At 39.5% G+C, this 27,142-nt stretch overlaps 1 protein-coding gene across 1 annotated transcript in view; it reads left to right on the top strand.

Annotated features, from left to right (window-relative positions):
• The window catches only part of LOC140196556 (5'-3' DNA helicase ZGRF1-like), a 116,492-nt gene that overhangs the window by 86,532 nt on the left and 2,818 nt on the right, over nt 1–27,142 (top strand). The window contains exons 23-30 of the mRNA XM_072255970.1: nt 436–513; nt 2,030–2,171; nt 8,260–8,387; nt 10,010–10,133; nt 12,486–12,662; nt 14,949–15,083; nt 19,047–19,311; nt 20,024–20,181. Coding sequence (XP_072112071.1) covers nt 436–513; nt 2,030–2,171; nt 8,260–8,387; nt 10,010–10,133; nt 12,486–12,662; nt 14,949–15,083; nt 19,047–19,311; nt 20,024–20,181 — 1,207 coding nt within the window. The remainder of the gene's footprint in view (nt 1–435; nt 514–2,029; nt 2,172–8,259; nt 8,388–10,009; nt 10,134–12,485; nt 12,663–14,948; nt 15,084–19,046; nt 19,312–20,023; nt 20,182–27,142) is intronic.

Below are 27,142 nucleotides of genomic sequence, written 5' to 3'. Positions count from 1 at the left end.
AGATTAGAGAAAGCCATAAACAGACATGTCAGTGTGGGGATGAGAAGTGGGATTGAAATGGTTGGTCACCAGGAGATCCTGCCTGCTATGGCAGATGGAGCGAAGATGCTCGACAAAGTGATTTCCCCAAATCGGCATCATTTTTTTGCTGAGGTAAAGGAGGCCACAATGGGGTGTAATAAGCAACACTGATCAATTCAAATGTAAACAACTACCTTACCTGGAAGGATCTGACTTACCAGGTGGACTTTTTGCAGCTTGTAATGCTTGCCTTGTTTATATGGGATTTTTGAAAGTAACTTACATAGATTCGATTTTGCAGTTCTGTGAATCATGGTACATGATTTTTTTTGACAAAACTGTGTAGAGAAATTAAGTTATTATTCATGATTTCTGTTGCAAAATAAATTGGCATAATTTGTTTGCATTAATTAGGCTTCTCGAACTTGGATTTGATAAATTTATCAGAGTTGGGAGCATTCGGAAGATTGCTAAATCCATCTTGCCGTATGGGTAAGCACAATTTTTGTTCTCTATTATTGTCAATAAAAATATGGTACAGTGAAATCCTTATGTCTTTGGACTGGAATAAACTACAATGGCCACAGATTAATACTAACATTGTCGGCTGGTAGTATTATGCTCCTGGTAATGCTCTAAATGAGTGTCCTGATGGATAAATATACTGCATGTTAAATTTCTTCCAGCTATTGTACATGATATTGGTCAGGTATTTCCTGCAATTGTTAATTATATTTCTTCAAAATTGTTGTACCAATTCCACTTATGCATTTGCATATAGTTCTTGTGAACTATGTGGAGTTGCTGGATGTTTCATCTGTGAGCGTTTCCCTTCATCTATGTGCTGGCTAATATTAAGTTCTACTTGCTCATCTACATCATATTATCTTTCCGTCCTCATTGCCTAAAAGGTTACATTTTGGATTTTTCATCTTTTTGTTCTAATTTTGTTTTCTCCAATCTATTCTCTGCCAATTTGGTCACAGATTCTGGAATATTTATATCTCCTCTTTTAAAGCTTCTTGTAGACCTGCCTTTGTTTCTTCTTAGTGTGAAATGTTACGTTGAAGGTCTTGTATTAATATAAGCTGTGCTCATGATCTTTGCTGTCACCAAGTGACCATTCAAACTTGGCTAGGCCCTGAGTACGCAGAGCAAGTGAAAATGAACAGGGTATCCATCAAACTAGGGATATCCTGATGACTTTGTGACAGATCTCTATTTTATTTTTCTCCTGGATGATTGATGGAATCACCATACTGCAGATGGCCACAACAAGGGACTCTTGGAGATGATCCCAATAACAGAAGGGAAGGCAGTCCAGAGATCAGGCCATGTTAGATTGCTAGTAGGATGGCAGAAGGAAAGACCCATCTCAGGAAGGCAAGGTTGAATATTGGTGCTTTTGGGAATTGGAGAAATAATCTATGATAAGAGCAGCAATGAAAGAGACTGGAGTCAGGAGAGGGGAGAGTGTAGATTTATTTGAGATACATGGAGTCTATTCCTGATTGTCCCAGCCCAGGTGGTGTACTGAAAATAATCTCCTTTCCACCATATCATTTTCTGAATCAGGTTCCCAGTTGCATGCACTATGTTTGAATTTTTCTGAAGCAATAATTTGTGTTCTTCTTCATAGAGATCATTAAATAGTCAGTCCTGATGAAGGGTCTCAGCCTGAAATGTCAACTGTTTTTTCCCCTCCATAGAGGTTCCCTGACTTACTGAGTTCTTCCAGTGTTTTGTGTGTGTTGCTCAAGATTTCCAGTATCTGCAGAATCTCTTGTGTTTCCAAAGTTCATGATGAACTTTTGAAATATTCCTTCTGCTGTTTGTAAGTTTGCCAGCCACAAGAGGGCGTTTGCATTGTTTAGGCTTTCATGTTTACTTGCTCCCTGAAGGAATGACTAATCTCTGTTTAATTGTCATTAATGTTCAAGAGTACAGTGTTCTCAGGAAAAATGGTTTACCTTCTGGCTATGATAAATATTTATAAGGTTTTAATTAGTTTACATGCAGGTAGTGATACTGAAGAAATACGAGAACTACAGGCTCTCCTCAAGGATGATCTGACACCAGTAGAAAAAATGCATGTGAGGAGGTGTATTGAACAGCATAAACTGGGCAGAAACAGAGCAATGCTCAAAGAGGTCAGTACTTTAATTTAGCATATAAATTTTACTGAAAGAAAATCCTTTCATTATTTCCTGGCTCTCATGAATGCACAGCACATTCTATTTCCTGACGCTAATTGATCATACTGTAACCACCACATCAACGGCACTGGAAGCATTTGTAGAATTTACCGAAACTGTGAGTATGCCAATTGCTTTCAATAATCATGCCAATTGCTTTCAACAAGTATGCCAATAGCTCTTTCAGTGGAATTTACCCTATGATCTGTCCATCAGTTCAGCTTTCAGCTAAATTTTTGACTGCCGAAAGAACTCCAACACCTCTGCTTGAACTTTGGAGTATTGAATAGAAATATAAACACAAGTGGTTCAACAGATACTGTAAATCCGGAATAACACACAAATACAGAAAGGGCACAGCAGATCAGTCAGCATCTATGTAGAGGCATGAACATTCAATATTTCAGGCTGAAACTTATCATCAGGACTGGAAAGGAAGATGGAAGGAACCAGAATAAGAAGGTGGGGGGAGGGGAAGGAGTACAAGCTGGCAGGTGATAGGTGAAGCCAACTGAGGGGGGAAGTAGGTGGGTGGGGAAGGGGGGATGAAGTAAAAAGCTGAGAGGTGATAGGTGGAAAAAGTAAATGGCTGAAGAAGAAGGAATCTGTTTCCGTCTGTGTAGCCTCCAACTTGACGACATGAAGATCGATTTCTCTAATTTCCTATAATATCTCCACCTCCCCCTTCTCTCTTTTTCCATTCCCCATTCCGGCTCTCCTCTTACACCTTCTCTTCACTTCACTGCCTATTATCTCCCTCTGGTTACCCCTGCACCCCCCCACCCCACTTTCTCCAATGGTCCACTCTTCTGTCCTATCAGATTCTTCCTTCTGAATTCTAAGTTCTTCCCCCTTTCTTTCCAGTTCTGGTGAATGTTCTTGTCTGAAAAGTCATGTCTTTATTCTTCTCCATAGATGATGCTTGATCTGCTCAGCTCTTCCAGCATTTTGAATAGCAATGTGTTGGAAAACCTGCAGTGCAATTACAATATAAGATTAGCTGTCACCTCAAATAATAATAATAGGGGATAGGTTTCAAACAAATCTTGATTTGGGAGCAGCAGAGGCTCAGTGGACCAAAATGTCTCCTGTAACGGGAATATAGAAATGTCCTTAAATAAATGAAAAGGAAAGAAAAATATAATAGAGGATCTGACCCTTACCCATTCCCAAAATGTGACATTTTTTTCTCATGTTACTCCATATCCAAGGGGAACAAATTGTCAATGGCTAACTACAGTTCAAGGTAGCTAATATTGATTGAAATATTTGTCTCTAGATCCTGCCAAAAGGCACATCTTTAAAAAGAGGTACCTTTTGGCAGGGACCAGGGACAAATATTTCACAAGCTTGTTGGAATAAATGACAGTACATAGATGACTACAGGAGAATGTTAAAAATATCATGGACCACACACACATCAAATGAAGAAGTTCTCAGAAGAGCCCAAGCAGTTCGATCACTCATACCAACAATAAGAGAAAGACAACTCAGTTTCCTAGGACACATCATGTGGAAAGATGAACTAGAAAAACCCATACTCTCTGGAAAGATCAAGGAGAGCAAACCTAGAGGAAGACTTCGGCTTATGTACATCAAATGCCTAACCAGGTGGCTACACATCAAGGAAATGGAAGTCATCCAAAGAACGAGGGATAGATCTATATGGATGGTCACCAACGTCCGCATCGGATATGGTACCTAGACAGACAGACATAGATGACTGTGGGAACCCTGATTTTCCAACTGTATTTTAGAGACCATGGTGATTGAGAAGAAAGAGGGACCTTTTAGGTACAGAAGTCCTTTAGGTACAGAATTCCAGGTGGTTGGATTAATAACAGATGGATGAGGCCGTTCTTGAGGCCCATGCAAGAAATCAGTACCAAAGACCTGGACATTTTGTTTCAATAAGGCTAATGATCTGATGTGTATTGCCATCAAATCCCACTTTTCATCAACTCTACACACTGTTCCATGCAATATAACATCTGGGGGAAGTATGGGGGGTGAGGAGTTGTCAACTTGTGTTGCTTAATCAACTGACTTCCTCCAGCAATTTGTTTATTGCTCCAGATTCTAGCACCTGTAGTCTTCTGTGTGTTCAACTTCTGTGCATGTGTCATCTTGTGAAAACAAGCTTGATTTAATGCACCCTTACGGGAAGGATTTGCATTGGACTTTTCAAACCACATAGCTGTTGAAAGTTGGTAACAAGTATTAAAATTACAAATAGCAGTGTTGCCAGGACAACAACCCACATTCTGGACCTCAAATCCAGCTGCGTATTTGGCCCTGCTGTGGTTCCCAGGCTCCAGCTGCATTCAGCCATTTCAATGTAGCTGTTACTACAATTTGCGCACTAAAACTTAATGATTATATGATTTGTAAGTCCATTTACCCAAAAAAAAAGCAAACAAGATTGATATAATTTTACTTATTTCTGAAGATAAAATTGTGTAAATAACAAAAAAAAACAACTAGCCCAAATTCCTGCAACACACATCAAAGTTGCTGGTGAACGCAGCAGGCCAAGCAGCATCTGTAGGAAGAGGTGCAGTCGACGTTTCAGGCCAAGACCCTATTCATATTTCACTATTTAACATTAAGTGCAGTCAAACCCATAGTGATCAGGACTTCCTGTTCCCCACAGGAACATGTAATGTTTACTAATATTCCCAGCAGGCATAATCTTGCAGGTATGCAGATCCATTGACAACAAATCAGTGGAGAAGTGTTTAATCATTTTCCAACATAGATAATTATGTGTGAAAGTTCTGTTAATTTTTGCCTTCCTAACTGGGCATTGAAATCTGCCAACTGTCACGTATAAAATGAGTTGCACAGAAAATTGTAGAAACTGTGGCAACAGTCAAATGGTGTACCTGCTTCATCCATTTCCTCTGGTGACTCATTTATATACTCACCACCCTCCGTGTGGAAAAAGATGCCCCTCAGTCCCTTTTCCCACTCACCCTAAAGCTTTGCACTCCCCTTCTCCAGGGTAACAATTGTTACAATCCACCTTATTTATGTCTCTCATAATTTCAAACACTTCTAGAAGTCTCATTCTTCTATGTTCCAAGGAATAAGGACCTAAACTGGCCAACCTTTCCTGGGCACATTTCATGAATTCCACCCCTTCTTGGCCCTTAACACTCAGGGTGGCCCAGCAGTGCCATGGGAAATTAAAACCTCCTACTTATGCAACCCTATTATTCTTGCATCTATGTGCACCTGCTCCTCAATGTCCAGCTGACTGTTGGAGGGTCTATAATACACCCCAGTAGAGTGACCTTCCCCTTCTTGTTTCTAAATTCTTCCCAAATGGCCTCACTGGACAATCCCCCCAAAAAGGGTTGTTTTTAGCCACTGCTGTTTTATCCTCCCTTATCAAAAAGGCAACACACTTGCCTGGATTCTGTATTCTGGAATATTGAGCTACCAGTCCTGCCTACCGTCAGTCACGTTTCTGTTATGGTTATAACAAGCCAGTCCCCAGAGCCAATCCACACTCTGAGTTCATCCACTGTACCTGTTAGGCCTCAGGCACTGAAATAAATGCAGTTTAACTGAGTATTTCTTTCCCTCCCTTTACTGTGCCCCTGGCTGACCTGATTACTAAACTTGCTCCCGCTGGCTTACTGCTTTATCCCATGACTTGCTCCTGCTCAGAGTCCCATCCATCTGCCAAACTAGTTTAACCTCTCTTCCCATATAATACTAACCAATTTTCCTGCAAGAATACTGGACTGCCTGTAGTTCCTTTTTGTAAGTTTAGCAACTACAATATTAGAGCATTAGCAAGTTTTTGACAAGAGCAGGCCATTCGGCCCAACAAAGCTTGTCAAATTCCTGTCCACGTAGTGTGTTGAAATAACTATTGAGTTTAGATTTGAAAGTCTCTAAGCTACTACTCTCAATTATACAACTAGGTAGTTTGTTCCATGTGTCCACGACTCACTGTGTAAAGAATTATTTCCTGATGTTAGTCTGAAATCTCCCCTTAACCAGTCTCCACCAATGGTCCCACGTCCTCATTGATGGATTAGTTTTGAAGTAGCGGTTGGCATCCATCTTACCCATAATGATTTTTAACACTTCTATCGTGTCATCCTCTCATTCTGTGTCTACTTAGGCTAAAAAGATTTAATTCTTTCAATCTTTCTTCATAGCTCATACCCTGCAGACCTGGAATGAGTCTCGTCACCCTTCTTTGACCTCTCTCTGGTGCCTTCACATCCCTCACAAAATACAGTGACCAACATTGTACACAGTACTCAAGGCCTCACAAGCACATTATATAACTTTTAGAGAATGTCTTGAGACTTGAACTCCACTGAGCGCATTATATAGCCCAACATTGTATTAGCCTTCCTAATCACTTCTGAGCATCTTCTAGTTATGGATAGTGATGAGTCTGCCAGGACACCCAGATCCTTCTCATACTGTGCACTTCCTAACTCAAGACCCCCATTATATATTCATATCTAATATTTCTACTTTCTATATGTAATGTTTTACACACTAAATTTTTTCTGCCATTTATCTGCATTTTGTTTAAATCTAACTGTGTCGATTCTGCTGCCTGAATGTTAACAGCCTGTCCCCCTAATCTTGTGTCATCTGCAGACTTTACTAGTTTATTTGCTATGTGCTTACCCAAATCATTAACATAAATTAAAACAGCGGTGACCCCCAAAACTGATCCCCACTTTTAACATCATCTAGATGTGAAAATGTTCCTCTCATCATAAATCACTGTTTTCTGTTTTTGAGCCAATCCTGCACCCATTTGCACACCTTACCCTGAATCCCTACTTCCTGTAATTTGATTATTAACCTCTTGTGGGGTACCTTGTCAAAAGCTTTTTGGAAGTCCATGTAAATGATATCAACTGCTCTATTATTATAAATTTTAGTTGCTTCATCATAGAACCTCTAGTGTATTAGTAAAACATGATTTCCCCTTTCATAGTTCATAGTTTATAGTCATACTTTATTGATCCCGGGGGAAATTGATTTTCATTACAGTTGCACCATAAATAATAAATAGTAATAGAACCATAAATAGTTAAATAGTAATATGTAAATTATGCCAGTAAATTATGAATAAAGTCCAGGACCAGCCTATTGGTTCAGGGTGTCTGACCCTCCAAGGGAGGAGTTGTAAAGTTTGATGGCCACAGGCAGGAATGACTTCCTATGACGCTGTGCTGCATCTCGGTGGAATGAGTCTCTGGCTGAATGTACTCCTGTGCCCACCCAGTACATTATGTAGTGGATGGGAGACATTGACCAAGATGGCATGCAACTTAGACAGCATCCTCTTTTCAGAAACCACTGTGAGAGAGTCCAGTTCCATCCCCACAACATCATTGGCCTTCCGAATGAGTTTGTTGATTCTGTTGGTGTCTGCTACCCTCAGCCTGCTGCCCCAGCACACAACAGCAAACATGATAGCACTGGCCACCACAGACTCGTAGAACATCCTCAGCATCGTCCGGCAGATCCTTGGTCTCCTCAGGAAATAGAGACGGCTCTGATCCTTCTTGTAGACAGCCTCAGTGTTCTTTGACCAGTCCAGTTTATTGTTAATTTGTATCCCTAGGTATTTGTAATCCTCCACCATGTCTGCACTGACCCCCCGGATGGAAACAGGGGTCACCAGTACCTTAGCTCTCCTCAGGTCTACCACCAGCTCCTTAGTCTTTCTGAACCCGTGCTGGCTTTCTGCTAACAAGCCTGTTCTTATCAGTTGCTTTTCCATCTCATTCTTTATTAATGTTTCCATTAACTTACCTATGATACATGTTTAGCTTACTGGTCTATAGTTAACAGGGTGAGTGTGGTCACCCTTGTATACCGGGACAACATTAGCCCATTTCCATAGCAAGTTATATGAGGTAGTCTTGGAAAATTGAGTTATAAGTGATGACTTTATAACTTAATTGAATGCCTAAAAATATTGAAATATTGAAATCTATATACATATAACTACTATTCACTGTCCCTTTCTGTTTTTGCTCACACACTTGTGTAGGTGCGAGTGGTGGGAGCTACATGTGCTGCATGCCCTTTTCAGTGTATGAACAACCTGAGCTTTCCATTGGTGTTACTGGACGAATGCAGTCAAATTACAGAACCAACTTCTCTCCTTCCTATTGCAAGGTAATGTCTATTGCAAACTCATTCTAATGTTTATAATTGCCTCACAACTCTCCGCAGGGCAGTACTTTCGCTGATAACATAGGTATTTGTCACAGCGATTAGTACAACTAGTGAAGGAAAGGTCCTGCAATAAATGTGTTTTTTTGTTTGGTAGTTCCTATTTTGATAGATTAAAAATGAGGAACTTTTTATTAAAAGACAGCATTGTCAAACTATTTTAGGGGGAAAAGAACCAACAACTTTTAAAAAAGATACTGTTATCAATGATTTTTTAAAAAAATTATACAGCTAAACAACAGTGGAATAACAAGGTATTCAATTCATGCTGGAGGAAGCTTCTTTGCTTTTAATAGAGACAAGCGAGAAATGAAACTATTGCAAGCGATGGAGGGACGAGAGGGGCTTCTGGGCAAAGGGGTAGCAAAAGTATGGGGACTGTAGAGAGGGGCTGCCCGGTAGTGTAGTGGCATCAGCACTAGTGGCAGATGGTCTTGAGTTTGAATCTGGCCGGGTCCCAACTTCGGCAACAGCAGTATCTGTGTGGAAGAAAGGCCTGGCAATCTACTTCCCTATCTTGCCATGAAAACCCTTTGGACAACTACACTATCCATAGATCGCCATGAGTCAACGATGACTTGATGGCACTCAACAACAACAACAGAGAGGGGCAAATGTGAGGAAGAAGGAGAGAGAAATGTGGTGAAGCAATGGAGTGGCAAAATCCTGTGCTCAAAGCTGCACCCTGACACTTTGGCTGTGAAATATTATGTGCATATTTGTTTGTTGATTGAGCTTTATCTTACAGCAACAACATATAAATTATTTGAGGTTACATATAGTGAAAGGTCCCAAATAAAACACGAGTCAAAGTTGCACTAAAAGTCACATGATCAAAACTTGGTAAACAAAGTAGGCCTTCAGCAAGGAAAGTAACAGTAAATGAAAATATATACATGGCAAGAAAGGAAATTTCACTTTTATTGAAGTGTTTATGTTTGGGGAAAGTGAATAAACTAATTTTCCAAGTTCATTGAAAAGATGTAAATGTATGGTTACTGAATTCCTTGCACATTGGGAAAACTGTTCCCCAATTTCCATTCAATTCATGTGAAATGACCATGAGTTATGTAGCAGGATAGCTTCATGATTGTGCATTTGAGAGTTCTGAGATTGTTACTGCCAAATTTTAACTATGCTTCTATACAGTAACTATCAATAATTTGAGGCTATGCAATATGCACTACATAGTGCACATTTTTCTTCAATTTCCACCATGCAAAGTGGTAAGAGATTGGACAGTTCCAAAATGTTCATAGGACAGATGTCGCTGAATTTTTCCAAATGTGCATCCCAAGTTGGCAGTTTGCAGCAGTGAATACAATAGTTTTCCCTTTGCAGAATGCACTTATCCTGATGCAATTACTTCCTGATGACTAATTCTGCTAATCTGTTTGCTAGATTAGTAATTGGTCTCATTGTTAATGCATTGTGGTTGAATAACAATGAAATAGCCATTGAAATATGCTAGAATTCAAGACCTCTTCAGGACTTGAGTTATTGGTTCAAAATGTATGCTGCAATATAAGTGAATTTTATAATTTAAGTAGGCCATTTCATTTTAGGTTTGGATGTGCAAAATTGATCCTTGTTGGAGACCCTAAGCAATTGCCACCTACTATCCAAGGCTCTGAAAGTGTTCATGACACTGGTTTGGAACAGACTCTCTTTGACAGAATGTGCTTGATGGTACCGCAATTTACTTTAACTTGTTTTATAATATGTTTAAAGCTAAAAACTGAAATATCATTCATGTCAAAGATGCAGTGACGCATCCTTCATCTTTATCCTTTATAACCTGAATCAACCCACGTCAAGTAAGTATGCACACGCCCACTATTGGAAATATCCTCTCTCATCACTTTATATAGGCCTTTCAATACTCAACAGGTTTCCCCCCTTATTCTTTTAAACTTCAACCATCAAACGCTCCTAATATATCAATACTTTCATTCCCAGGTCCATTCTCATAAATCTTTGGACCTTCTCCAATTCCAGCATGTTTTTTCTTAGATATGGGGCAAGAAGCTGTGTGGGCTGGCTGGTGGTGTAGTGGCATCAGCACTGGACTTCAAGACAGATGGTTCTGAGTTCGAATCAGGCCAGGTCTCATTCACAAAAACCCTATGGACAACTACACTATCCATAGCATCGCCATGAGTCAATGACGACTTGACGGTACTCAACAACAAAGCTGCTCACAGTACCCCAGATGTACCACAGTACCAGAAGTCCAATTGATACCTTATAAAGCCTCAGCATTACAACCTTGCTTCTGTATTCTAGTCTTCTCAAAATTAATGCTAACATTGCATTTGCTTTCCTTGCTACCAACTGAACCTGCAAGTTAACCTTTATGGAATTCTGCAGTAGGACACACAAGTCCCATTGTACCTCTGGTTTCTGAATTCACTGACCATTTAGAAAATAGTCCAGGTCTTTATTCCTTTTACCAAAAGTGAATGACCATGCACAGAATTCTACCTGCCACTTCTTTGCCCATTTTCCTAATCTGTCCAAGTACTTCTGCAGGCTCCGTTTCCTCAACACTACCTGCTCTTCCACCTACCTTTATATCATCGCAAACCTGGATACAAAGCCATCAATTTAGTCATCCGGATCACTAGCATATAGCGTGAAAAAATCGACCCCATGTGGAGCACCAGTAGTCACTGGCAGCCAACCAGAAAAGACCCCATTTATTCATACTTCACCTTCTGCCAGTAAGCCAATCTTCTATCCATGTTAGTATATTTCCTGGAATACCATGGGCTCCTATTTTCTTAAGCAGCACCTTACAAAGGCCCTTCAGAAAATCCAAGTAAATGATTGATTCTCCTTTTTCTATCCTGCCTGCTATCTCCAACATATTTGTGAGGCAAGATTTCCCCTTAAGGAAACCATGCTGACTTTGGCCTATTTTACTTCCAAGTACCCAGAACCTCATCCCTAATAATGTATTCTAGCATCTCATCAAACACTGAAGTTAGGGTAACTAGCCTATAATTTTCTTTCTTATTTCTCCCTCCTTTCTTAAAGAATGGAGGGACATTTGTGATTTTTTAGTCCCCTGCAATCATTCCAGAATCTAGTGATACAGTCCTGTGTTCACCTTCTTTTCAATTTGTCTCCATTTTGCCATGTAATTTATGAATTTTAATTATGAAGTTTTGGCGATTGAATCACCCTTTAAGAATTATCATCACAATAGATCATTCTTTCTGCTGAATTATAGTATTGCATATCAAAGTATATATAATACAAAGAAAAACTTCTGCAGCCAAAAGACTGCACAACAGTTTTATTGGAGGAAATTGCATAACTGATCTAATGACATGAAATTCTGTATTAGTGTTTCATTTTAAAATTTACTTATATTTATTATATTCCTGATTCACTGGTTTGCATTTCTGAAAAAATATTTTGTCTCCATAATCAGTCTAAATGTTATAAACTATCAGTAAAATAACAAATGCAAAAGTTGTTTATTATTTGCATCTGGTGTATTAATTGATGCATTTTAGTTATACTTCTATAGAGGAAGGAGTCATAGAATTATCCATCCCATCTGCACAAACCTGCCTGTGTGTCCATAATCCCAATTATGTTTTCTGTGTTGCCTGCACTAAGTCCCATCCAAGCTTCATACAGTTTTACTGGTGTAGTCTGCCATCTGTGCCAACTGTCTCAGCTGTGGAATCTACAGGGCAACACCAGCTGCACCCAACATTGTATTTATAATGTGTGCTCGTTTTGCCAAGTGCACAGAAAGCACAAAAGGAATATGTAAACTCTGTTTAGAACACAGACAGGTTTGCATTAATGATGGTATATGCTTTGTCTTTCATCATCTGATAAGTGCCTCTTTCTAATTCATTTTAAAAAAAGCTGTTTGTCAGTGTTCATACCCAGGATAAACAAAGCATTGATGGCACGCAAGTTTTACTGTTCTTTGGAAGCAATTGAGAACAATTCATGTGGGTGCATATTGTTTGTGTAAATATTATAATCATGTGGATTTTTTTTCTCTTTTAAACCCAGGGTCATAAACCTATTATGCTTAGGACTCAGTACAGATGCCATCCTACTATAAGTGCTATAACCAATGAACTCTTCTATGATGATAGTCTTATTGATGGTCTTTCTACTTTGAACTTGAAACCTTTATTGGACTGGTTGCCTACACTTTGCTTTTATAATGTCAAAGGACATGAACAGGTAAATGTTCTGCAGTGATTGCTGAAATCTTAATGGTTTATTCAGGTTGATAACAATTTCTTAAACCTATTACACAAGGCAAAAAATGAGTATTTTTTTATTCCTCCCCAACTTTGTAATAACATTGATAGTGCGTAATGGCGCTACTTATTATAGTACAATGATATTTTATATATTAGCCTCATCTTTCTTTTAGAGTAATCTGTCAATTTAAGAAACTCCCAATATCATACGCATGGCTTCAGTTTAAAAAAAAATATTTCGGATGTTTATTGTTGGAAAAAAAATGTGTGTTTCTACATTTTACCCCTGCTGCCTTCTTTACGGGGTGAAGATGTTAATTTGCTGTTTTTAGACCATCATCTGTTGGTATAGACAAACAAACATATCCATCACCATATGCACTTTCATCTTTCTCTTTTGAATTTGGTAAGAAAATCATTTGGTAATTTATTCATAATGGCAGAGATCCAAAGAAATCGGAGAAAATATTTTTAATTCTAGTCTCTAAGTTTATCAAGCAATAAAAAGGCCTTGTTTTATCTTTCTCTCTGTCTTAACTGCAAAGAAATTATCTAGAGTGTCCAGAAAAACATTAATTATGTAATCTAATGACAGGTATTCTGGGCTACACTTGGCGAACTTATTTATGTTGTTCTTCCACCTTGGTAGAATTTACTTCAAAGCCTTGAGTGGAAGAGGGTTGATAATTGATTGAATTTAAATGATGGGATTTCTTCATTTTCCAATTAACCTTTCATGACTGACTAATCTAGAATGATAATTGTTTTCCCAGTTTTGGTATAAACATTTTTATGTATATTTGCTCATTTTTTTAAGTTCTTCATGAAAGAATGAGGCAATTTTTGTAACTCATCAGATGAATGCAGTGGTGACGAGACATTACTTCTTTTACAACAATTGGGATGCTGTCATGCCCATCATTATTTGCAAGATTGAATACTTGCCTACAATAAGTGAAACCAAACTGAAATAAATCAGGATTGCAAAACAGCAATGTGTCGTAACATTACGAAGCATTACATGCGATGACAAGTCATGCGGCAGAAAAATACAATCTTGCAGTAAATATTACATATGTGTATGTGTGATAATTCATGATTGCACACCTATTAGGTGAAACTCTTTGAAAAGAGTGCATACATTCTTGAAATTTACTCTTTAATTATAACATTTTAATCAACAGTTTAACTTTAGAACTGACAAACATGAGAGGAGATAGAGCAGTAGTAGAATATCTATTGCTGCCAGAGCATCCACTCAATTCGTGTACACCTGCACATTCTGTTGTTCTACTGAGTTGTAAGTTGTAGAGTCTAGAGCGTTTCCAATGCTTGAACCACACATATTGACTTTTGTAGTTAGTGTGATGATAGCTGATGTGCCGTTCTTGGCTTGTTGCAGATCTGTTTTGATTACTATGACTGGTTTTGCTCTAGATAAGAATGGGAACTTGTCTCAATTATAACAAAGCGAAGATTGTGCATTCAATTGTTCTGGTGTGGGCTAGTGGATTCACGCACTTGCTTTAAATTTGTGTTCACATTAGCTATGATATGTTTTGAATTTGTGATATTCTGATTTAGGTCCTGTGTTGCAACCATGCACTATGGAGTCCATTTCTGGATCTGCATTTTGGTCAAAGTGCAAAATGCAGTTTTATTTTTTTAACCATTCAAAATTAATATAAGTTATTCTGATTTGTATTCTACATCAAAATTAAAACTTTATCAATGGCATGATAATACTGTTTTATCTGGGGAAGCTACATGAAGGCTTTGTTTAAATTGACCCAGGAGTATTTATATCATTTGAATACCATCATTAATTTAAATACTTTATTTAATTACTGATGTGTTTTTCCCTAATTGGTAAGCAGTTCTGTGGGAATCCATGCATACAGTATATGCAAGAGTGTTATGTAATCAAGCATGTACATTTGTTCTTGCTGCATCCTCAAATAATAAATTCTGATGCAAGTCTGGCCACTGAGTAACTGCTTAATGGAAAATTGATGCTTCCCCTCTTGAAAACAGCTAAATTAAATTTTGTTTAGCTAGGGTCATTCTCATTACCTATACTGAGTTTGGGATATTTGATTTTAACCTTGCACTCAGTCCAACTGAGATCATTGTTCAAATAATTGCTGGCAAAATTATCTTCCCTCAAATATCAGTAGTTGGCACAAACCTTGAAACTTGATGTAAAATGTATGAAATGTTGTCTCATTGCATAATAATGTGATCTATGATTTGAACTGTCCAGGTGCAGATGGATGGCAGCTGCCATAATCTGGAGGAAGCAACATTCACTGCAAAACTCATCCAGTCCCTGATAGCTAGTGGAATCAAGGGATCTATGATTGGAGTGATAACATTATACAAATCTCAGATGTTCAAGGTGATTTAAAATACTTGTATTGTTTTGCCCATAGTAAATTGAAGGAAATGAGGAATGATTTTTAACTATGTAAGGGACTAAGGGGTATGGTTAAAAAAAAGGAGTATGAATATAATTACCATTAAAATATGATATCGTATTTATGTATCCTTGAATATCCTTGAGGGAGGAGAAGATGGCGGCACGACGCAGCTCACAGCAGCCACTCCGGTGGTGTTGTCTGTTATTTATCAAGTAGGGTGCCGTGCACAATCCTGATTTGATGGAGACGGACGTGAGAGCACGGAGGAACATTTTGTGAAACTTCTGAAATGCCTGCTTCAGCCCCAAGTCCTCGGCTTTGCTTGTTGCTCGGCAGCCGGGGCAGGGTCTAAGCGCACGGCAGAGGATGGTGCCCGGAGAGGCTGTGTCAGAGGGCTGGTCGGAGGCTCGAAGTTTTTGGACAGACTTAGAGTCGGCTGCGGTCGGGTGCTTCCAATGGTGCTGCATCAACAAGTTTGCGGCACTTGGAGGTTCATGACAGGGAGAGTTTCTCCCTTCTACCGTCTGCGTGAGATGATGAGGCTATCAGGACTTTGAGACCTTTTTTTTTTACCATGCCCATGGTCTGCTCTTTATTGAATTACGGTATTGCTTTGCACTGTTGTTACTATATGTTATAATTATGTGGTTTTGTCAGTTTTAGTCTTGGTTTGTCCTGTGTTTCTTGAATCATTCTGGAGGAACATTGTATCACTTTTTTAATGCATGCATTTCTAAAGGACAATAAACGAGGATTGAGTGTCCTCATAATCTAATCTGTTCTACTGTATAATGGCTAGATTCAGATTGGTTAACTTGAATGCTCATGGATTGATAGTTTGATTGAATTGGGCATGTTGCTAGGAAACCTGAGAATCAGCATAATAATTATCCAGAGTAACACAAGACTACTGTAGATTAGAAAACATGTTTAGTGACAGTGAAATAGAATTTGACTTCAGTGGAACTGATCTTTAGAAGTGGAGTTCTACCACATCCGTCACTGTCTTGGTTGATTTGTGCAAACTACCAAACATGTATATCTACCCTGATGTGTTTCACTTGTAAAGCATTTAGATGCTGAAAGTATTAGTTTTGTGGAAGTACTTTTATATTACTTTGATGGCAGCAACTGATTTGCCATGTGCAATGTCAGTATAACTACCAAAAAAGATGGTAAAACATATGCATTCCAATAAGTTACAGTGTAGGTGGCTGAGGAAAAAAATAAAATCTGAATGTGACATTTACTGGATTAAGATGTGTTATATGAGATTGGAAATCAGAGTTAAGCAACTTCTGTTTGTTACAGATAGACAGAAAGTACGTGTAAATTTGTGTCTAGATGCTAAAGTGCTTACCGGTCAGGGAGGGTAAATAATTCACCTCCCCTGTGGCTTTCTGTTGCTAATGACACATACACACCATTAATTATATTAGGAAAAGGGGAGGTGCAACGAGACCTGGGTGTCATTATACACCAGTCATTGAAAGTGGGCATGCAGGTACAGCAGGCAGTGAAAAAGGCGGATGGTATGCTGGCATTTATAGCGAGAGGATTTGAGTACAGGAGCAGGGAGGTACTACTGCAGTTGTACAAGGCCTTGGTGAGACCACGCCTGGAGTATTGTGTGCAGTTTTGGTCCCCTAATCTGAGGAAAGACATCCTTGCCATAGAGGGAGTACAAAGAAGGTTCACCAGATTGATTCCTGGGATGGCAGGACTTTCATATGAAGAAAGACTGGATGAACTGGGCTTGTACTCGTTGGAATTTAGAAAATTGAGGGGGGATCTGATTGAAACGTATAAAATCCTAAAGGGATTGGACAGGCTAGATGCAGGAAGATTGTTCCCGATGTTGGGAAAGTCCAGAATGAGGGGCCACAGTTTGAGGATAAAGGGGAAGCCTTTTAGGACCGAGATTAGGAAAAACTTCTTCACTCAGAGAGTGGTGAATCTGGAATTCTCTGCCACAGGAAGCAGTTGAGGCCAGTACATTGGCTATATTTAAGAGGGAGTTAGGTATGGCCCTTGTGGCTACGGGGATCAGGGGGTATGGAGGGAAGGCTGGGGCGGGGTTCTGAGTTGGATGATCAGCCATGATCATGATAAATGGCGGTGCAGGCTCGAAGGGCTGAATGGCCTACTCCACCTATTTTCTATGTTTCTATATACTACCATACACAATTTAAAAAAAACTTTTTGAAAGTTTCATGGATGAGTTTTGAAAGAGTACAGAGAAAATTTACAAGGATGTTGGTGGGACTTGAGGGCCTGAGTTACTGGGAAAGGTTGAATAGGTTAGGACCTTATTCCCTGGAGTGTAGGAGAATGAGGGGAGATTTGATAGAGGTATACAAAATTATGTGGGGTATAGAGAGGGTAAATGTAAGCAGGCGTTTTTCCACTGAAGCTGGATGAGACTAGAACTGAAGGTTATAGGTTAAAGGTGAAATATTTATGTGGAACATGAGGGGGAACTTCTTCACTCAGAGGATGATGCGGGCATTAAACAGGCTGTCAGCAGCAGTGGTGCATGTGGGTTCAAATGCAACATTTAAGAGAAGTTTGAATAAGTACATGGACGGGAGGGGTGTGGTTTAGGTGTGTGTCAATAGGACTAGGCAGAATAACAGTATGGACTAGATTGGCCAAAGGGCCTGTTTCTGTACTGTAGTGTTTTATCTCTCGATGGAAGGGATGAGTGGGAGAGTGATGCACTGCTTAATTAACAATTTAAATAAATTGAGAACAGCACACAGACAACGTGTTATCCAGTCTTCAAATTATTCTTACCTACATTTTGGTCTATTCAAGTTTTTGACATTTTCAAAAGGGGCTGCTTGCTGCTTGTAAGTAGGAGGATGTGTTTACTAAGAAGGAAATTGTAGTTGAAGACTCCATGGAGGCAGGCAGTGAAGTTCTCAAACAAATTGTTAGTAAAAAGAAAAGAAATGTTGTAGAAGGCTTTAACGTAGGTAAGTCCCGGGGGCTAATGAGATATATCCTGGACTGTTGTGGAAGCGAGAGAAAATTGAAAGGTCGGGTATGATCAAAGGGCCCAATAGCATACTACTACTTTCTTTTATGACATGGCCAAAGCATTCAGGAAGCTTCATAGGAGCATTATCAGGTACTGGGCTGGCAGTGAGATATTAATTTGAGTGACTAAAAGCTTTGCTGAGAAGTAGTGTTAAAAAGCATAGGAAGGTGTTGATATTTCTGGAATTTAATTTCAGAGCTGAAATTCTGACCAGGATTGCTGGAGCAATTAAAATTAAAGATGAGCAAGAGACTGAAACTAGTGGGGTATTAATTTCTGAATTAGATTTCAGAAATAATGAAGGATGATTACATAAAGGGATTTCAAATCAAGAATAATAATTTAAAACCAAGCTATTGTTTAACTGGGAGCCAGTTTTTTGGGGACAACAGGTGAATGGGATGTTCAAAATTAGTCATGGACAAAATGATCTCAAGTTTACAGTTGTTGAACAAAGGAGCCCATATGGGAGTACATTGGAATAATTGCTCAGAGTATTGATGGGGGTTTTAGCAGCAGATGAGCTAGGACAAGGACAAAGATACAAATATGGAAATCTATTCATGGCATGGTGTAAGGTCCAACACTGAACCCCGAGTCAAATGTGACACTGAGACGGGACATTGTAAGTTGAGTATTATCAACTCCTAATCAACCTTGTTGCAACCATGCATATGCTCTTAATATTTTGTTTTAAGAAATTAATTTATTTGTGAGAAATATAACCAAAAACGCTGAAGATATATAGCTGATCATTATGGACAACAATAGGGCTAACATTTCATGTCCACCTATCATCAGAGTTGTACAGTTTGTTGGAAGAATTTATCAACATTAACTAAATCTTTACTAATGAACAACTTGCCAATTTGCAATTTTTCTTTTTGTACACTTGCAGTTATGTGGATTACTTAATTACACCGCTCAATGTGACCTAGCTGAGATTAAAGCTGTTCAGGTTTCAACAGTGGATGCTTTCCAGGGAGCAGAGAAAGAAATTATTGTGTTGTCTTGCGTGAGGACTCGACAAGTTGGATTTATAGACTCCGAGAAAAGAATGAATGTCGCTCTGAGCAGAGGAAAAAGACATTTGCTAATAGTAGGCAATCTGACTTGTCTTAGAAACAATAGACTATGGGAAAAAGTGATTCATCACTGTGAAGGTAAGATAACATTTGTTGTCCTGCATGTTTTATTGAAAAGATTTGTTGATTTATAGAAGAAAAGATTTTATTGAAGATAAGATTTGATGTCCTCCAAGTTTTATTGACAAAAACTTACACCAATACAAAAATGAAAATTGAATCCAGTGCCTCAGAGCTTAAACGTATAGGTAGGTTATGATTCCAATTTTATATAGTTTTACCTGCTGTTGGAGTTTACATTTTGTTCATTATTTTTAGACAAAGGGGTCTTTATGTGCAAATGTCAAAAGACAAATACTAAACTTATTTTGGGTGACATCAAATTATGGTGTAGTCATTGTCCCAGTATAGCCTTGTGGGGAGCTTCCTATTGACATATAGCCAATTCCAAGCTTATAAATAAATATAATTGTACGTACCTTTATTTTGCATTTTATGTGTAAACAAGCTTGAAAATTCAATTATGTTTTGGCTACTAATGTTTATAGTGAGATCTTTTTACACCTGCTCCTCCCACTTCACAATATAATTTTTTGTCAGCTTTTATATATAAGTATGTGTGCGAATGAATTTTTCTCAGTAAGAAAATATCTTCAGCTGTTTCATACTATTAAATAAGTTGGTGTAATTTTAGAATATTCCTAAACAAGGTTTGTTCTATAAAAAAGCAAAGTAATTGTACGCTGGGCAGACAGTAATTAGTATAAGTGAAATATATGTCCATTACCAGGAGAAGAAAATGGCTTGAAGCATGCATGGCAGTGTGAACCAGAGCTAGAAAAGATTTTAAAATCTTATGATGACCAGAAGTTAACAGAAAATGGCCAGAAAGGAAAAAGAAAACTAAAGTCCAGAAACAGATTTGTTCTGCCTGAAGTGAACAATGAAGTAAGAGCTTCAATATTCTGGTATTAACTTCTTTTCATGTATTAGTCTTGTTTTTAAGATCGCTCGTTCTGTAAGAGATTCAGCATAACCTGTAAGTACAACAGAGCCTAGTGTCCAAGCATTTTGGTCCCCATTACCTCTGGACCAAGACCTTGCTATGTCATGGACATGCCTGTGTAGTAGCTAGTATGTAACAACCACCATATGTAAAAGAATTCACACACAGGCATCTTCTGCTCTAAGTGTTTTACTATGACTTTCTTGGTCTTGTAATCTACACCACTAGTTATAAAGTCAAGAGCTCCAGATTTATTTTTTAAACCACTGTTTAAATTTGTATTTCAATGTCAATGAACAATCACATATACCACCAGATCCCTTTGTTTGTGAATCCCTTATAAAATTGTGCACTCTTGTGTAACTTGTTTATTATCATTCTTCCTAAATGAGAAACACATTAGATTTCATCTGCGGTCTTTCTGTCCACTTCATCAATTTGGTTGAATCCCCTTAAAATCCATGACAATTCTCCTCACAATTCACTACACTCTCCCAATTTTTTACAGATTTGGTAGTTGTGCCCTGTACAGCTGGTTCTAATCTATGGCAAACTGCCATACACATCCATCCAGCCTAGAAATTTTCTGGTTCCTGTGATTTCACCAATACTCATGGACAGATAAGTGTTGTATGTACAAGAGTGGATTGGTTAGAGAAATCCAACTTCAACTGATTAAAGAGAAATCATGACAAATTAACATAATACTGTTGCAGAAGTAGTGGAGAAGGTCCAATGGGAAAATGTGGTTGATGCAATATACAGTATATAAGGTATTTGGTTCAGTGCTAAATAATAAGTTCTGATCAAGATTGAAACCCATAGAGAGGACCATGGTAGCATGAACTTCCCTGCCATCAAGGTTAAGCTGATTAATCTGTAATTACTGTTTTTTTCTAAAAGAGTGTAACATTTGCTATTTTCCAGTATAACTCTTTACTCTTTAGATGTTTGAATAATTATGATTGGGTCCTCTTGCTGTCTTGCCTCAGCTATTTTACTCTGAGGCTGCACTCCCATTTCATTGATATATTTCTCATGTGGTCATTCATTACATCACTGCTCACTGAAGCTCTTCTGAAATCTTATCCTAACCATGCCTCTGTTTTCAAAAGTTGTTTTAATGGATATTCTTCAGCTGCCCTAACTTTGGTCCATAATATTTTTACTTTTCTACTGGATATCCACCTTTCCTTTGAGAAAGATATGATAAATGTTTTCCATTCATTTCCTTACTCATGTACCGGATTATTTTGGTTATTTTTATTGTACATTAATTAAAGGTGGCATAGAGGCCATGCAAGCTTGATTTACCAAAATAGCTGTAGTATCAGTACTTCCCTGATGGTGGCACTGCAAAGTTGTCAGGAATCAAAAAGATTAAGGGATTGAAACAAAGATAGAACAAGGAATGTCTTCTGTTACCGGCATTAAATCATTGTATAACAGCTACGGTTGGATTTGCCTCCCATTTTTGGTTTCATTGAAGTTGTTTTTATTCAACTCCCCACATTTGGTTCCAGTGAGCAGCTACTACTCCCACCATGTAGTAAACACCAATAACCCAAAGGTGAATTACCCCTGATCATGAGAATTGGCCCACTTTCTTTTATCCAGTTTTTGTGAGCCAATAGTTCGATGCTTTATACTTTCCACTGTACAATTGAAAATATTGTTAATGTTGTATAGCAACTTGTCTGTTAGGAGTCTCATTCCAATTTAAACCAAATAAATAAAGTGGACTGGCAAACTGTTCTGATTTGCAAATCATTTGACTGTTCATGATAAGTTAAGATGTAATGATTTACAAAATTGTGACTGTTTAAGTTGTAAAACAGAATGAGAAAGAAGTTATCTTCTCAAGTTGCTATCTATTTATTTAATGTGATTTCTATTTTTAAGACAATATAATACACAAAATTATCTGACATGGTTACCAGATTCTGAGAACTTGAACAGTACTGTACATCAGAGTATTCGGGAAACAATGTTGAATTCAACAATTTAAAATAATCTGCTTTCCTTGGTTGTATCAGAACTGGGCAATTCTGATGTAACACTATTTGTCTGCAACATAAACTCATATTTTCTGCACTTCCAGTTGCTGCCTGACTTGCTGGGTGTTTCCAACATTTGTTAGTTTCTGTCTCATAGTTCTTTTGGCATGTTATTTTGGCATTGTTCTTCACTTTTTGTACCTGCTATTATTCCCCTTTTAACTAGGAAGCGCTAAGATAGTGTGTCACCTGGACAATCTTGCTCTCCACCCTATCGTAGGCGTTTCCTATGTTCTCTCCATCCCTCCCACTCATTGCTGTTTAAAGCGTACTCATTTTCGCACTCTTTCAATTGTGTTGAAGCTTGACTCTGGTTTTCTCTTCATAGAACCTGCCTGCCTTTATTTAGTTTTCAGGTTTTCAGTTTTTGATTCCCTTTTATTGTAGCTTTGAATTTGCCCTATTCTTGTCATTTAGTTTGTGGTGATCTTTCTCTCCAATAAGCTGTTATATTTAACTACAGTCTGATCACTTCTCAATTGCCTAATAAGAGCGAGTCAGTGATGTATTTAAGAGCAAGTCAGTGATGTATTCTATAATTCAGGCCTTTTAACATAGGATACTGTTCTCAGTGCTTCCAAAGGGTTCGTAGATCTTCTGTTGTCACAATAGAAGGGACTGAAGAGAACTCATGGAAATATACCCCTCTATTGAGCTAATAACTCTGATAATAGCTTATTGTAGGAAGGCACACTTGTTATGAAATTGTGCACCTTTAAACATGGCATGTTTGCAAAACTCAATAGTAATTTTGATAGTAGTGATCACACTGAAGGTGCATGCCATTTGAAAAGAGCATACAGAATAAAATTCAGCCCATTCTTCCATTGTATTGTTGACAAAGTTGGAAGAAATGCCTTGTAATGGATATGTACATACACAGAACATAAAACGTTACAGCACAATACATGCCCTTTGGCACATGAAGTTGTGCTGACCTGTTAATTTACTCCACGATCAATCCTAACCCTTCCCTCCCACATAGCCCTCCATTTTCTATCATAATATGCGCCTGTCTAAGAGCCTCTTAAAAGTCCTCTACCACCACTTTTGGGAGCATGTTCCGCACACCCATCACTCTGTGTAATAAAAAAAAACTTACTATGACATTCCTGTATACTTTCCTCCAATCACCTTAAAATTATGCCCCTTGGTATTAGCTATTTCCACCTTGAGGGAAAAAAAACTTCAGCTGTCCACTTGATCTATGCCTCTTATCGTCTTGTACACCTCTATCAAGTCACTTCTCATCCCTCATTCCAAAGAGAAAAGTCCTAGCTTGCTCAACCTATCCTCATAAGATATGCTCTCCAATCCAGGCAATATGCTGGTAAATCTTCTCTGTCCTCTCTAAATCTTCCACATCCTTCCTACAATGAGGCGACCAGAACCGAACACAATATTCCAAGTGTGGTCTAACCAGGATTTTATAGGACATTAGCTCAGTTCTTGAACTCTTTCCCTTGACTAATGAAGACCAACACACCACAGCCCTTCTTAACAACCCTATCACTTTTCATGGCAACTTAGAGGAATCTATGGACATATACTCCAAGATCCCTCTGTCCCACCGCACTGCTAAGAATCCTGCATTTAAGCATGTATTCTGCCTTCAAGTTTGACTTACCAAAGTGAATCACTTCACACTTTTTTCCAGGTCGAATGCCATCTGCAACTTATTAGCTCAGCTCTGCATTTTATCAATATCCCATTGTAACCCTCAACAACCTGCTATACTATCCACAATATCACCAAACTCATGTCATCTATAAGCTTACTACCTGGCCTTCCACTTCTTCACCCAACCAATTTATAGAAATCACAAAGAGCAGGGATCCCAGAATAAATCCCTGTGGAAGACCATTTGTCACAGACTTCCAGGCAGAATACGCCCATCCACAGCCTCCTCTGCCTTCTATGGGCAAAGCAATTTTGAATCCACACAGACGTGTCTCTGAATCCCATGCTTCCTGACTTTCTGATTGAGACTATGTGGGAAACCTTATCAAATGCCTTACTAAAATACATGTACACCACATCGACTGCTCTAACTTCATCAATGTGTTTTGTCACATCCTCAAAGAATTCAGTCAGGTTTGTGAGGCATGATCTGCCACTCACAAAGCCATGCTAACTATCCCGAATCAGACTGTGCTTCTCCCCACCCATTACCTTTCCCTGCACCCCTCTGCAGCGCCTTACCTCTTCCACCTATCACCTGTCAGCTTTTCATTTCATCACCCACCCTTTCCATTGATGTTGTCTGACCTGCTGGGTTCCTCCAGCATTTAGTGTGTGTTGCTCTGGATTTCCAGCATCTACAGAATCTCTTGTGCTCATGAAACCTGTCCCTAAGAATCTTTTCTAATAATTTGCCCACTACTGAAGTTCTGTTTTTAAAAAGAAATGGAGAACATTAAAAGGATGAAGTTAGATCACTGCTTAGACTGGTTTTACTTACTGACTGTCCATTACACCTCTGGTGTTTAGGACAGCAACTCCATCTGTCTGTCCTTGGCTATCTTCCCCATTGTGTCCCAGGTGTTGTTTTTGGGTATACCATTACACACATATGGAAGGAATCTTCATTGATCTTTCTGGAGCAGTATTTTTGACCAGTTAGGGCTGTTAGCCCTAAGCTGAACCCACGAACCTGGAGGACCAGGTGACCACTCTTAGCCTGGCTTCTACCCTTTGACTTCTTTGGCAATGGTAACCCTACCAAGAGCCAACACATAAGGCTCTGACTCCAGGCAACATAGATCTTCAGATCATTAAGGCACGTAAGCCTCCAAACCCTATGACAAGTTGTGGTCCTCTTGGAAGTTAGACCAATCTGGAACTTGTATTTTTCTTTAACTTCCAAAAGAACACATTGTTTATTAGTACATTCATTTTAAATTAAGTATACTTTCATGAGACCATAAGATATAGGAGCAAAGTTAGGCCATTTAGCCCATCGAGTCTGCTCCACCATTTCATCATGGCTGATCCAATTTCCCTCTCAGCCCCAATCTCCTGCCTTCTCCCCGTATCCCTCCATGGGCTGACTAATCAAGAATCTATCAACCTCTGCTTTAAATATACCTAAAGACTTGGTCTCCAAAGCCGTCTGTGGCAAAAAAATCCACAGATTCACCATTATGGCTGAAGAAATTCCTCCTCATCTCAGTTCTAAAAGGACACCCTTTTATTCTGACCATAGGAACCATCCTCTCCTCATCAAGGCCTTTCAACATTTGATAGGTTTCAATTAGGTCACCCGTCATTCTTCTGAATTCCAGAGAGTACAGCCCCAGAGCCATCAAATGTTCTCCATCACTGGAGACAGACTGTCCACTGACATCTTCTACAAGCCCAATGACTCTCATGACTATCTTGATTTTACCTCTTCCCTCCCCGCCACATGCAAAAATGCCATTCTCTATTCCCAGTTCCTCCGTCTCTGCCGCTTCTGCTCCCAGGATGAGGTTTTCTGTTCCAGGACATCTCAAATGTCCTCTTTCTTTAAGGATTGTGGTTTCCCTTCTGCTGTCATTGGTGATGCCCTCACCTGCATCTCCTCCATTTCCCGCACTTCGGCCCTCACCCCATCCTCACACCACCACAACAGGGACAGAGTTCCCCTTGTCCTCACCTACCACCCTACCAGCCTCCGGATCCAGCACGTTATCCTCCGCAACTTCCGCCACCTTCAACAGGACCCCACCATTAAGCACATCTTTCCCTCTCCACCCCTCTCTGCTTTCTGCAGGAATCGGTCCCTCCGCGGCTCCCTGATCCACATGTCCCTCCTCACGGATCTCCCACCCAGCACTTATCCCTGTAAGCGCAAGTGCTACACCTGTCCCTACACCTCCTCTCTTGCCACCATTCAGGGCCCTAACCAGTCCTTCCAGGTGAGACAACACTTCACTTGTGAGTCTATTGGGGTCATCTATTGCATCTGGTGCACCTCCGCTCCGTCCACCACAACAGACAGGATCTCCCAGTAGCCACCCATTTCAACTCTGCTTCCCACTCCCATCCAGATATGTCCATACATGGCCTCCTCTACTGCCATGATGAGGCTAAACTCAGGTTGGAGGAACAACACCTCATATACCGTCTAGGTAGTCCCCAGCCCCTTGGTATGAACGTAGAATTCTCCAACTTCCGGTAATTCCCTCCCCCTCCCTTCCTCTATCCCTATGTCACTCTGCCCCCTCCCCCAGCTGCCCATCACCTCCCTCATGGTTCTGCCTCCTTCTACTACCCATTGTGTTTTCCCCTATTCCTTCTTCACCTTTCCCTGCCTATCACCTCCCTGCTTCTCCTCCCCCACCCCTTTATCTTTCCTCTTACTGGTTTTTCACCTGGTACCTACCAGCCTTCTGCTTCCCACCCTTCCCCCACCTTCTTTATAGGGCCTCTGCCCCTTCCTTCTACAGTTCTGACGAAGGGTTCCAGCCCGAAACATGGACTGATCGTTTCCACGGATGCTGCCCGACCTGCTGAGTTCCTCCAGCGTGTTGTGAGAAATGCTCTTCATATGACAAGCCTTTCAATCATGGAATCATTTTAATGAACCTCCTTTGAACCCTGTCCATTTCTGTTTAAATGTGTGGATTTGTAAATCCATCCGCCAGAGAAAGCAGGATCTTCCTTCCAGTGGCCAACATTTTAATTCCACGTCCCATTCCCATTCTGATATGTCTATCCATAGCCTCCTCTACTGTAAAGATGAAGCCACACTCAGGTTGGAGGAACAACACCTTATATTCCGTCTGGGTAGCCTCCAACCTGATGGTATGAACATTGACTTCTCAAACTTCCGGTAATGCCCCACCTCCCCCTCGTACCCCAT

The sequence above is a fragment of the Mobula birostris genome, chromosome 4 (genome assembly GCF_030028105.1).
Source record: "Mobula birostris isolate sMobBir1 chromosome 4, sMobBir1.hap1, whole genome shotgun sequence".
NCBI lineage: Eukaryota > Metazoa > Chordata > Chondrichthyes > Myliobatiformes > Myliobatidae > Mobula > Mobula birostris.
Note: the sequence above shows the minus strand (reverse complement) of the source record. Positions and strands in the feature narration are given on the sequence as shown.